The 14,071-nt window shown below is 43.3% G+C and overlaps 1 protein-coding gene across 5 annotated transcripts in view; it reads left to right on the top strand.

Annotated features, from left to right (window-relative positions):
- Positions 1-14,071, top strand: part of grik2 (glutamate receptor, ionotropic, kainate 2) — a 299,000-nt gene that overhangs the window by 238,455 nt on the left and 46,474 nt on the right. For 3 of the 5 annotated variants that reach the window (XM_070550947.1, XM_015949505.3, XM_015949506.3), the window contains one exon: positions 7,841-8,066. The exons of 1 other annotated variant lie outside the window; for it this stretch is intronic. In XM_070550947.1, coding sequence (XP_070407048.1) covers positions 7,841-8,066 — 226 coding nt within the window. The remainder of the gene's footprint in view (positions 1-7,840; positions 8,067-14,071) is intronic. One more of the 5 variants, XM_070550946.1, reaches the window with a different exon arrangement.

The following is a 14,071-nucleotide window of genomic DNA, read 5'->3' as shown; positions in this document are numbered from 1 at the left end:
TTAGAAATTCTTTAAAGTGATAATCTAACCCTTATCTATGATATTTTGTAGGCAATGTGTCATTTTTTTTTTTTACTCAGCCCACCCCCATCCCATAAAGTCCCATGCAATTTTACTTGAGTGCCACTCAGCCATAACCAGTAGTGTTGGACATCTGCTTACAAACAGATGTCGATCACAGATTGGGCACAAGCATTTGTAGAAGTACTTAGATTTTCTTTAAAATTAATATACACAAATGAACTGTATAATAATTTAAAAAAATGTAGGGTTAAATATTGTTGCTTTTAAGCTTAATATATTACCTTTACTTATAACCAATAAGCTGTGATACTCTATATAAATATAGAATATCAACCTGCTTGGTCTTTGGATGTTTAAACAGAAGATTCTAGGATTCTTTGCTTTTTCAGGGATCAAACACACTTCGTATCAATTCAGACAGAGTCAGGTTTATAAAAGGTAAGACATTTATTTTCTAAACAATTAAAAACAAAGACAAGTTAACTAAGGCTACTGTGATGGATGAATCTAAGTGGATGGGATGTGATGTATGGTGACTGAATGGTGTGTGTTTATCAAAACCTTGTATCTAGAAGAGCTGAGTTCTGGGTGAAAATAATTTAGTTTGCATTGAACTATGAAGTTGGTTCTTATCAAAACGGCATCAGACGCAATCATGTGTGTCTACCTCACCCTTTCTTTGGAGACCCTCTTTGTGGATCCAGAGGTCAGAGAGGTCGGATTACCTCTGGGCACCAAGGTTCAGTAGATTAACCGCAGCACCGACGCTCCAGTCCAGAGATGTCGCCAGGCACACAGGTTGGAACTAGTTTGCGTCTGGAGCAGTTGTTTCTGAATAGCTGAAGGAACTGTTTTGCTGTGTCAGTTGTAGGCAGCTTTTAGCTTGTCAAAAGCTTGTCAAGAGATGCGGTGTGAGCAGAGTTTCCCTCTGATGGCCAGTCAGAGTTAGCTCAACTAACAGAATGCTGAATCTCACAGAAGGCTGGAATGATGAAATGATGAATCACCCCGCAAGCAACTCTATTCTAATATTATGATTTACTTGGCCAATTGGGTTGTGCCATGTTAAGGGGTGTTAACAAACAAAACTCAGAACATCATGCCTTCTTTCAGATACAGGATGCTCTGATTTGTGAGAAAGAAAATATCTGTGTGAAAACATTACTTTAACTTTAATCTTATGAACATTGTGTATGAGTGTAGATAATGATTCACTTGTTAAACCAAACATTACTGATCATAACATCATGATATTCATTTCAATGTAATAATAATATTCATTTCAACTTAAGTAATTCAAGCACAGATTAATCAAAACATTTCATTTCTATTCATATAACATTTGTTCATTCAACCATATTATTATTTAATTATTTAACTTGAGTTCTAAAAGTGTTCAATTCATTCAGAGGCATGAGGAATCCTGTAGAAGCGATAAGGGAAGCTTAGGCCTTGAAAGGGGAACAGTTTGTTGACAATATGTTATCATGTGTTCAGAGCTGCAGAACCTTCTGGGCTTGTCGGAAGATAGAATGTAAAATCCACCATAGAGAATGGAATTTATGTCTGCAGATGACTGGTGGTTTGTAGGTCAATCTGTAGGTGAAAACTGACCATTTCTGGACATTACAAAAATAATAACATAATAACAGTGTGGTTTGGCTCTGTTTATTCCAGTTACAAAGGCGTACAAGTCATTAGATAACAATAACTTGTCCATGTTTGAACATGTGGGGCAGGTGGATCAGCTGCCACCATACCATGATGAAGGAGTTTAAGTGTCCTAATGATTCCTAGAAGCTAACTTGTCTGAGGCTTTATGCCTCTGGGTCACCCATGGCAAACAGGTCCTAGGTGAAGGATCAGACAAAGTGCAGCCCAAAGACCATATCACTAGGGTCCCCCTTTGGAGCCAGGCCTTGAGGTTGGGGGTCGGGTGCAATGTGAGATGGGTGGTAGCTGAAGGCGAGGACCTTGGCCTTCTGATCCACGGCCACAGAAGCTGGCTCGTGGCATGTGGAATATCACTTGTCTGATGGGGAAGGAGCCTGAGTTGATGTGTGAGGTTGAGACGTTCCGACCAGATATAGTTGGTCTCACCTTAGATAAGACAAGGATTCCCATTGGAAAATATCCCGTTTAAGTGTAGCTAGCAGAGGGTATAATCGGTCGGTCCCATTAAGACCTTTAAAGTTACATGTGATCAAAATACACAGATATTTTAACTTATCAGTGATCTTTTTGACTGGAATAGATCCTGTGAGTTTTCCCTCTAAATCAGTGTCTCCCAAACCTGGTCCTCATGGCACACTGCAGAGCAGGTGTCTACACCACATTAAATAGGCTTATGACTTTAGGAAAGGACTGCTGCTTCACAAGCATGGTCTGTTTCAGGTAAAACAACTATAGGGAGCACAATCTCAAAGCGCCAAGCCAAGAGCTTCACGAGAACGTTAGCATCTGCATTCAAAAGTGACACCTGCCTGTAAGAACTGAAGCATAAGGGGTTTCTGTTCTTTTTTCAGAAGTAGAACAAGATGAAAAAGAAAGTTTCCAGCCATCCAGATTTTATAGTCTAAGTAGGAGTGTAACAGCTTCAGCTTAGACATCTCATGGGGCTTAAAGAAGATGTACGGTTGGATTTCATCTGCATAAAGATAGTAGAAGATTCCTTTAAAGGATCTCAGGGTGTGCTGAAGAGGAAGCATAAAAAGGAGGAACAGTAGAGGCCCCAGCACAGAACCTTGCGGGTCACCATGGGTGGGGGAGATGGTGGAGGACCGAACTTGGAAACAGCCACAGAGAAGGAATATTCAGACAGATAATAGCACACAAATAACAGCTTGACACATAGACAGTAGATGCAATGTAGCATCTGAAGATTCATTAAAGACCAACTACAATAATGGTGAGAGTAGTCCTGAAAATGTCTTACAGAACTCTGCCAGAAAGAAATCCGGTCCTGTAGATTTGCTGCTTTGCATAGTGAAGCAATCATGGTAACTGAAATATCATAGATTCTAGACTCTCAACCAGTTTCGAACTCACATAAGGGATAACAATGCCATCAAACAAAGCCTCTGGATCAGCCTCAGTGGAGGAGGAGTCAGACAAATACAAAAATCCATAAAACTGACCAAAACGTGAGTTTATCATCTCATTGTCCAAGCACCTAACACCCTAATCATTAATAATCACTGGAATAATCTGAGTGGCCGACTTCTGATTCTGTTGATGTATAAGCAAACATTGCGCTCACTCACAGTGTTCATAATCACATTTGAATATGTCATGACTCCCATCCTTTACCCTCATCTGCCTTATCATTTCCTCCTCATTCAGCTCACCTTGTCCTCTCACCAAGCTCCAGCCAAGCCCTGTTTTCCCCAGCAACCTCTGTCAGCTTCAATCAGTTCCATTCATTCCACCTGCTCCTGTAATCAGCCTCATCCCATACACCTGCTTCCCCTGCTATAAAAGAACCAGCCATCCAGTCAACCGGTGCCAGATTATTACAGCCTTGTCAGTAGTTCTCGAGCCATCCACCCTGCCTGATCTTTGCCTTTGGACCTTGTTTTTTGCCTGACCCCTGCCTTGCTTTCTGCCTGCCACCTTGACCTTAGCCTGCCTCTGAACCTGCCTTGCCCTCCAGGTACCTCTGCATTAAATAAAGACTTTTTAATATATTTTTACTGTGTTGGCATCTTCACGGGTCTTCTGAACTCGGTTCCTGACAGAATAATCTGGCCAAACTCTGACCCTACGCCGACACAGTACTTGGGAGTTTATTTTTTATTTTTTTTTCTCGACTTTTCATCTGACCTGACATGGATCCAGCAGAATCTTGGACTACACCAAAAACTCTCCATTACAGATACTGTGGAGACCCAGAGACTTGCCGGACTTATATCGAAGCATGCGCTCTTTGTTTGGACCTGGCTTCCTCAGATCATGAAAAGGTCTCGTTCATAATATCTAATCTGGGTGGTGACGCCCTGGTATGGGCAATGGACTATATTTCTCTGCGTCCGTCCGGATCTGTGTCCTTCTGGGAGTTTGCCAGGGGTCTGCAGGAGACCTTTGGTCGTTGCTCGTCTCCTGTTCCTGTCTCCGATTCCACACCCCAAGAACATCAGGTCACCTCATCCGTATCCACTCTGTCTGTCCCGGTGCATCGGTACTCTCCTGCTCCCATCAGATCCGGTTTCCTTTGCCTTTCCCCTGTCCCTGTTGACACTGTCTCTCCCTCCACCCGACGACGCCGCCGAAACTGTCGCCAGCAACCCCTGTCCAAACACCACCCACCCGCATCGCAACCTGCTCTGGCGGTGGTCTCTGAGGACGCATCGCAGCCTACTCTGGCGGTGGTCTCTGAGGACGCATCGCATCCTGCTTTGGCGGTGGTCTCTGAGGACGCATCGCATCCTGCTCTGGTGGTGGTCCCGGGGGACGCATCGCATCCTGCTCTGGCGGTGGTCCTGGGGGACGCATCGCATCCTGCTCTGGCGGTGGTCTCGGAGGACGCATCGCATGCTGCTCTGGCGGTGGTCTCGGGGGACGCATCGCATCCTGCTCTGGCGGTGGTCCCGGGGGACGCATCGCATCCTGCTCTGGCGGTGGTCCCGGGGGACGCATCGCATCCTGCTCTGGCGGTGGTCCCGGGGGACGCATCGCATCCTGCTCTGGCGGTGGTCCCGGGACGCATCGCATCCTGCTCTGGCGGTGGTCTCGGAGGACGCATCGCATCCTGCTTCGACGGATGAGGTCCAAGAGGCCCCGGTCCCGGCCCAGCCTGTCCAAGGGGTACCAGTCCAAGGGTCGACGCCTCCAGGCTCTGAAGAGGACCTCTCCTGCCCCTGCTCTGAAGAGGACCTCTCCTGCCCCTGCTCTGAAGAGGACCCCTCCTGCTCTCAAGTTCCCCAGTCTGAAGTTCCCCAGTCTGAAGTTCCCCAGTCTGAAGTTCCCCAGTCTCAAGTGTCTGTGTCCCCTCTTAGTCGTAGTCCAGTTTCCCCTCTTAGTCGTAGTCCAGTTTCCCCTCTTAGTCGTAGTCCAGTTTCCCCTCTTAGTCGTAGTCCAGTTTCCCCTCTTAGTCGTAGTCCAGTTTCCCCTCTTAGTCGTAGTCCAGTGTCCCCTCTTAGTCGTAGTCCAGGTCCAGTGTCCCCTCGTAGTCCTCGTCCGCCAGTGTCCTCTGTCACCACACTCCTACAGTCCCGGCTCCTGGTTCCCCGTCGCCGGCCCCCCAGGCTCCCACGGTCCAGGCTCCTGGTTCCCCGTCGCCGTCCCCCCAGGCTCCTACGGTCCCGGCTCCTGGTTCCCCGTCGCCGGCCCCCCAGGCTCCTACGGTCCCGGCTCCTGTTTCCCCGTCGCCGGCCCCCCAGACCCTTCTGGCCCTCCTTCCTGGTCCCCCTCCTCCCGCCCTGCTCTGGCCCTCCTTCCTGGTCCCCCTCCTCCCGCCCTACTCTGGTTTCCTGTGGGCGTCTGGTATCCGCCCTTGAGAGGGGGGGTTCTGTCATGACTCCCATCCTTTACCCTCATCTGCCTTATCATTTCCTCCTCATTCAGCTCACCTTGTCCTCTCACCAAGCTCCAGCCAAGCCCTGTTTTCCCCAGCAACCTCTGTCAGCTTCAATCAGCTCCATTCATTCCACCTGCTCCTGTAATCAGCCTCATCCCATACACCTGCTTCCCCTGCTATAAAAGAGCCAGCCATCCAGTCAACCGGTGCCAGATTATTACAGCCTTGTCAGTAGTTCTCCAGCTATCCACCCTGCCTGATCTTTGCCTTTGGACCTTGTTTTTTGCCTGACCCCTGCCTTGCTTTCTGCCTGCCACTTTGACCTTAGCCTGCCTCTGAACCTGCCTCAGCCTTGCCCTCCAGGTACCTCTGCATTAAATAAAGACTTTTTTTATATATTTTTACTGTGTTGGCGTCTTCACGGGTCTTCTGAACTCGGTTCCTGACAGAATATTGTAATGGCCTTGCCAGCCTTACCTGTCCAACCTGCTACACCCATGTATCTCCTCGAGTTACCTCAGGTCAGCTGACCAGCTGCTTCTAATTGTTCTAAAGACAAAGCATAAGCTTACCACTTCTTTCCACCAGATGTGAAAATGTCGCGAAACGACCATAAAACATACAACACAATTAGCCATCGTTATAGTGGATGAGTTCCTTTCCACTGGCAGAAATGTGTAACGTTTGCTCAGAAGCAAAGGGATGCATCATTACGTTTTGAGTCTATTTTTTACACTCTATGTTCCCAAACTCTGCAGTTTGGATCGGGTCAGACAGGAAGTCAAACACAAAGCAGTGTAAAACATCCAGAAACTTTCAAAATGAAAATCACATGAAGGTAAACATACATCCTTTCCTGATGATACCCCTGTAGCCATTGTAAACAAAACAGAAAATAAACTACAGGCCTTTTTTGTAAACACGCTGCCATATTTCTCCTTGCATTTTATTGTGTGTGGACTTTTGCAATCACGCGTGGTGAGCACCATGCTTTTCAGAATTGGTGAGTGGCAGCAGCTGAGTTTTTCATTCACAGTGAACATCTCATCTACTAGTAATAAGTTTTCAGGAATTCCAGACTATGGAAAATGACATTCTTGGGGTTGAGCTGACCTAGATGAAAAATTTGATTTGAAGTTGTGCTTGGTCACTTCCGTGTTAGCTTCTGGATCCCCTACGGTGTAAGTCCACAAGGGAATTCATTTGAAGATATTCCCACCAGATTGCCAAAGTCTTATTTATTTTCACATTTGAAATGGAAGAGCTTGAACATGGATTTTACTGCATAATGTTTGTTTCTATGTCCAACAATGAGTCATTGATTGTGTTTCATTTATTCTATTTAAGGATATACTGTCTATGAGTTAGCCAGTAACAGAGAAACCCCTACAGTTTTAAACTCAAAACTCCCTGAAACCAAACCTCTAATTATCAGAAAACAAGACTACTTTATGGTTTTTTTTAATAATAAAATGATTATTAAAGCTGTTAACTCAATTTTGGAAAGAAATTACAATGTGAGACTAAATTCATGCTGATAAAATAAAAATAAGAGAGATATTTGACAAACCTTTAGAAAGATTGTTTCTGTGTTTTGCTAATTTGGTTTAGTATTAGCTCACTGATGGATCAAATCTCTGAATCGGCATGTAGAGGTTCTAACAGCCCACCTTGATTCTCTGCCTGGTGGTTAGATTTCTCTCCATGTATTCACAGCCACTGCTCTTGCCTTATCAGTAGTCTGAAGCTTGCATGCTCAATCACCTGATTTGTCAAGGGTGACTCCAGAAGATTCTGATAGGCACTCTGCAAATCACCCAGTTGATCTAAAATATCGACCAGCCACAAAAAGTCATTACACACAATAATGGCGGGCGGGACCTTGAAGATGTGACCTAATTAGGTTTCAAATGCTTTCAAAAATGCCTTCAAGTCATCTCTCCTGGGAAGAAAGGCACTCAGCAATTACAGGTGTGGAAAGACACTGATGATGCTGCCTCTGTCTATAGAGAATAATCTGTAGATAGAGATGAACATTAAAAATGACCATATTTTCATACCGACTCATCCCCGGTGATCTTTAGCTCATATTATTGAGACTATCCTCTACCTTTCAGCTTTGCTGATTTAACCAGATGGATAGTAATTATTGCAGCTGGACCCACAATAAAGTTATACACATAAATGTGAAGTGTTATAAATTGTTTTAGGCTGAATGCAATGGCAGCATTAAATAAGAAACTTTGCTTGTCATTTTCTCCTTGCTCCCTCTGAGTTACTTTATGTTTTGTCTCCTGGCAGAAAACAAAGATATCTACCTACGATAAGATGTGGGAGTTCATGAGCAGTCGGAGGCACTCAGTGATGGTAAAGAACATTGATGAAGGCATTCACCGTGTGCTCACCTCAGACTACGCGTTCCTCATGGAGTCCACCACCATTGAGTTTGTAACACAGCGTAACTGCAACCTTACACAGATCGGAGGCCTTATTGACTCTAAAGCCTACGGTGTTGGAACACCAATGGGTATGTATGATAAATCTATATACTGAGCAATAACAAATATTTTTTATTGGTCCTCCCATAGTTGAAGACATCAAATAATTTGAAATTAAACTGATTTGCCTTTCCCAAAAATATGTATTTGAAAATATTTGTTTGTATGTGTACTTATAGAGTATTAGGACTGAAACACATTGTGATTTCGGTTTTAACAGTTACTCTGGTGTTGATAGTCTCTGAAATTGTGTGTTTTATCCTAACATTAAGTGTGCCATTGCATGAGCTCTTAACAACAGTACCCTCAATGTTAGCCGTTTGTTAATCATATGTTTCTTTCAAAGTATTGATTCCATTATTCCATTTGCAATCAATACAACAATGGGTTTTAGCTGGATTTGGCCTAATTATCAGGTAGACCTCTATGGAACTAGAATTGGGACAATATTATATTTAACTTGTACCATGTTTTGTAACACGTAACTTTCATTTTGTAGCGTGTAATTCTCATTTTGTAGCATGTAACTTCAGTACATAGCATGAAACTTTTATTTTGTAATTTGCAGAAAAAATCAATGTACAAGTTTCAAATCACAACTTTCAACACACAAATCTCAGTCTACAGTTACAAAACTCAAGTCTATAAACACAAAACATTTTGTCCCAATTCTAGCTTTCTTCCAACAGGAATTGGCTTTGACAGGAATCCAAGGCTCACGATTGGCTGGTCAGACAAAGCCTGTCTTAGGTTCTTTGGGAAGCATGCTAGAATTGGGAGATTTGTAACTGTAAACTGAGATTTGTGTGTTGAAAGTTGTGATTTGAAACTTGTACATTGATTTTTTTTTACAAAATAAAAGTTTCTTGTTATGTACCGAAGTTACATGTTACAAAATGAGAATTACTTGCTACAAAACTAAAGTTATGTGTTACAAAACGAAAGTTACATGTTACAAAACAAGAATCATATGCTACAAAACAAGTCACAGTTACAAAACATGGTACAAGTTAAATATAATATTGTCCCAATCCTAGTTCCATAGAATTCATAGTTAAAATTCATTCAGTTTGAGCGAGTCATTGAAAGTTAGACCTGATGTGACACCACTGGTGTTTTTATATTTTTACAGATTTCAAGGCAATCACTGAATAATTTGGAGGATTTGGGGGATTTTTCTACAAAAGATTCAAATGTAGAATATGATGATGTCATGTTTTAGCATTCAAACTCTGAACTTTTCAGTGTGTGAAATCAACGTTAATTCACTCACAAATACTTCTCATAAAGTTTATGCATCACAACACGAACGTTGGTATAGTTTCCTACAGAATGTCTCACTGCTGTAGGACTGGTAGGAGATTGGAGTACATACATCCAAAATCCCAACGACTCTTCATTATCTCAAAAACTTTAAAAAAAAATAAGACGACATTCTTAGACAAAGTTTCTTTCTTTGTGCACAAAGGGGGTAAAATACAAAGTTGTGCAGTTACCATAGTGACATAAATGAGGTACTAGAAGCAACTTTGACAATTGTTTGGGGTATTTTGTCTCCTGTTGGATATTCAAAAGATTTAATTCCAACTTACTTTTAAATTCTGGGCAGTATACTGTTTGTCTATTTTAATGTAAGAAGTATGCCAAATTATGACTTATTTTCTAACGTTATAATAGTTATATTTTCTAAGCATGTTTTTGAAGTTCTTTGCATAAAATTATTCTCGTTTAAAGCAATTTCAGCAGTTTTAGTCTTTACAGTTTCAGTACTTTACAAAATTAGCTGTTTTAGGGCTCTGTCGCTGTGTCATCAAGAGACATCTTGTCCTTGTGAAATGTCTCCCACTGGTCTCTGTGGCCAGAATAGCACACTTGCAACTTTAGAGTGTTGGTCTGGTCTCTGTTAGATTTCGTAAAGTGGAGCTGACATGCCTGGAACTGCAGTCTGCTTTCAGCATATTTCCTGCATGCTTAAAATGTGAGCACGGCTGATTTGTTTGATTTAGTGATGAACCGCTCCTGTAGAGACTAATGAAGGCTGAGGAGACATTTCAGCTGTTAGATTAAGGTGTAAAAAAAGACGTACTCACAACCAAGGAGATAAGTTTCACTTTTGGTTTTACTAACTAGACACTAGGGGATGCTAAAAGCATGCCACAACTGCAAAGTATATTTTTAATACTCCAGTAACTTCCTATGACATTCACCATGACGTACCCACATGATCAGGTGATGTTAGTGCAAAAGGTCCATAAGCCGTGTAGCTCTGATATCTGGGAGGGACTTGGAGTAGAGCTGCTGCTCCTCCAGCAGCAGCCTCTCTCTTTGATATGAGAGGTGGTTCAATGCTAATTTCTCTGTGACATCACAAATGGGGACTACTTGAAGATTTAGCCACATAACTCCTGAAACCAAGCACTGAAAGAACATGGATAGATGTTTTAATTTCATGTTTGGAGTGTTTATAGAGGCAATAGAGACCCACATGGCAGCACACACAGATACAAAAGGTGAGTTCAATAATATGCCTCTTTAAGACTGTTCTAGATTTCATGTGCTTTACCTGATTGTTCAGTGATGATTGAGTTCTAGTACAACACGTATGCAGTATATTTCAATGAAACTATGAGGCGATTTAGAAAATGAAGTTTAAAACTCAGAGTAACAGTTCTGTCTTAGTTTTCAGATGGCTTGAAAAAGCTTTTTGTCTGTGTTTTCGTGTTTACACTATTTTAAGCTGTAGCTGCTAAACAATTGATCATAAAAATCTGTATTATAATATAAATCTTACTACAGTAATGTTTATGCAGCAGATGTTTGAATGAATGCTAAATGTTGAGGAGTGTTTGGATGATCATTGCAGTGTGATTAAATTGTAGTGGTTGTGTCTAGGGAGGTTGCGTCTTTTGCTCTGGTGCATTTTAATGCAAGTTGTGGTTTCCTCCTGGCACTCAGTTTTTTCTCACTGGTCACATACATACTTAGGCGAATGGTGATGATTCAGGTCGTTTCTTTCTATGCAAAAGACGTTCTTGGAGAACGTTCTTGGATTTTCTGCACCTCTCCTTCAGTTGTAAGTAGAAAGGGGCTGTTTCTAGCTGCTCAACTCCTCAGATAAACGAATAGAAATCATTTGCATGCTGCCTGTATTCAACATATATGTAAAGATTTAGAACCTTAGAATAAATATGCTATATTTTATTAGTTGTACTTTGAAAATAAAGTGTGTTCCTTTAAAGATTCCCTTTCGTGGAGGACAGACGATAGCCGGTGGCTGTTTCCAGATTAATGGGGGAACTGTCCTTGGGGAGTGTGCATGATGGAAAGGTCATGTGAAGCTGTTTGTGTATGCTCTGCTGGTCAGCCACAGAAGGTAATTTGAGTGACTGTTTAGCTGTGTGTGAAAACATTGCAGGTAGGCTATATTTGCTTTGGGTGATTGCATTGCCTGACTGATGGGCTATTTTTCAAGTTTTTCCTGCTGTGTGTGTGTGTGTGTGTGTGTGTGTGTGTGTGTGTGTGTGTGTGTGTGTGTGTGTGTGTGTGTGTGTGTGTGTGTGTGTGTGTGTGTGTGTGTGTGTGTGTGTGTGTGTGTAGGGCTGTGTACAATTGCATTTGCTTCCCTTGCCCAGATGAGTGTAAAGCTGACTGTGGTGTGAAATACTTTCTTTCTGTTACTATTTGCTATGTATAACAGTACATGAATGTATTCACAATGTAGAGGAGGGGAATGAAGCAGTGATGAGCGAGCAACCGTGTGTGGCAGCTTGATGTGAAAAAGAGAGATAGTGACATCAACGGCACCTGGTGAACCACTCTCAGGCAGTCAGAAGAAGGGATTTGAATTGCTGATCCTGCCCTTGTAGCTTCCCTCACTATAGTCTCATCATTCATGCCATTTATTTATCAATTATCTCAGCATTCTAAGCAGAGCGTAGCTGTCAGCCCTCATCAGTACCTGGCTTTGTTAAACCCACAGACCCTAGCAGCCCCTGGAGAGTGTCAGCTCCCCTCTAAGTCCCTTTCAAGTTGATGAACCAGTAAGGGAGGTGGAGGTGGTTGGGTTGGTGGATGTTTCACAGAGATCTATCTATCATCTATCTATCTATCTATCTATCTATCTATCTATCTATCTATCTATCTATCTATCTATCTATCTAAATCCTCTAATACAGGCTGGTATTCATAAATCCTCTAATACAGGCCGGTATTCAATTAAAGGCCGGGTCTCCAACTCTGGCCGGTGTGGGAGTCAGCGGAGGCAAATAATGGCCGGTCTCTTATTGTGGCCGGATGGAATGTGGTAACAAGCAAGTACGAGCGTCCCAGCAGCAGGGTTGTAGTCCCCAAATCAACCAGCAGGAGGCAGTAGAGGTTCACGCAGACCTATTTTAGGCTTTTTCTTCAATGCTTTGTAACGCTACAGACACCATCCTCTATCACGCTCCTACCACACAGAGTCACGGTGTCAGTTAACCATGCTAATTCAACCCGCTCCACAGAACACACATCACCTTCCCTGTGGCTTACATAACACTCACACAACACGCAAATCAACACATAGGAACTAGCAGAACGATAGGAAACACACATAACACAATACCCAGAATGCACCTGGCTTACAACCCCAGCCAGGTCATTACACTATCAAGTTCAAAGAGAACGTGCTGATTATGCTGCAGAACAGTCTGGGGAGCAGCAGTAGGGGGTGTATGAACTACAGTAATCCCTCGTTTATCGCGGTAGATGCGTTCCAGACCTGGCCGCGATAGGTGAAAATCTGCGAAGTAGGGACTCCCAGCATGCCCCTCGCGGGGATTCCCTTCACGTCGCACCTACGTCACAAACCGCGGCTATAAACGGAATCGCCTTTCCAGCTCACCACTCAGTCATCGTTTCTTCAGATTCACAATCAGAGTTTCCAACCTACCGATCAATCCAACGAACTATCAGCTCATAGTAAGTTATCTTACTTACTTCTGGAAAGCCCGGCATTTCCGTGTCACTTCGTTGACGCTCGAACGCTCGGGGGTTTCCTAGATCAGCCGGCGTTTCACCGACGCTATCACTTCCGCGTCTGTGAAACCACGCTCCCTATTGAATTATCGTATGATCACATTCTCTTTTGGGGGGTAAAACTCAAGTGCCAGACCGTAGGTACTGACACGCGATCGTTCATGTCGGTTCATTTCCTTTAATGTTTTCTGTCTTTTATTTGCGCCTGATGTGTATCGCTGCTGTGGAGCGGGGCGCATCAACTTGTCCTCCGACTCACAGATCACAGCAGGGAGCGCTCAGCTGTTTTCGCGGTCGGTAGATCTGCCTCCTGAGCACGGCCACAGTAACAATCAGGTGTCGCCACCTCAAAAACTAATTTAACACGCGATCGTTCATGTCAGTTCATTTCCTTTAATGTTTTCTGTCTTTTATTTGCACCTGATGTGTTTCGCTGCATGCTGTGGAGCGGGACGCTGCGCGCATCACCTTGTCCTCCGACGCACTGATCACTGATACAGCCGCCAAACAGCAAGCGCTCCGCTGTTTTAGCGGTCGGTAGATCTTTTAGAACTGCAGTTCAAAGGTAACTCATGAGGTGAATATATATGAACCCAGGTAGCAGTTTCTCTTTAGGATTGAGAGGAGATGCAGGAAGATAATAAACAGACAGGACAGAAAAATAGTCAAATAAAAACAAGTTAGTTTTTGTACCTGCTGTTGCAACAAACAGACACCATTGAAGGTCATCAGAAGTGAGGAACAGAAAATGAAATAATTATTTTAATGTTTAGAGCAGCAGGAACTCCGAGAAGCTGCAGGCGCATCAGTGAGTTTGCGGCCGCTGCGCAGGGGGAGGGGGGAGAGGGCTGAAGCAGGAACTACCGTTGTTAAAAGAAATTTGTTTAACTTTGAAAATGTGGGCGCACTTTTAATTGTCAAAAACTCCAGCGAACCATTAGTTCATTTTGCTCAAATAGAAATAGAGGCCTGCCTCTAATACTGGCCCTCCTTCCAATAAAGGCCTGGAGCTTGATGA

Source organism: Nothobranchius furzeri, chromosome 5, assembly GCF_043380555.1.
Source record: "Nothobranchius furzeri strain GRZ-AD chromosome 5, NfurGRZ-RIMD1, whole genome shotgun sequence".
Classification (NCBI taxonomy): domain Eukaryota; kingdom Metazoa; phylum Chordata; class Actinopteri; order Cyprinodontiformes; family Nothobranchiidae; genus Nothobranchius; species Nothobranchius furzeri.
This window is presented reverse-complemented; position numbering and strand designations above follow the sequence as displayed.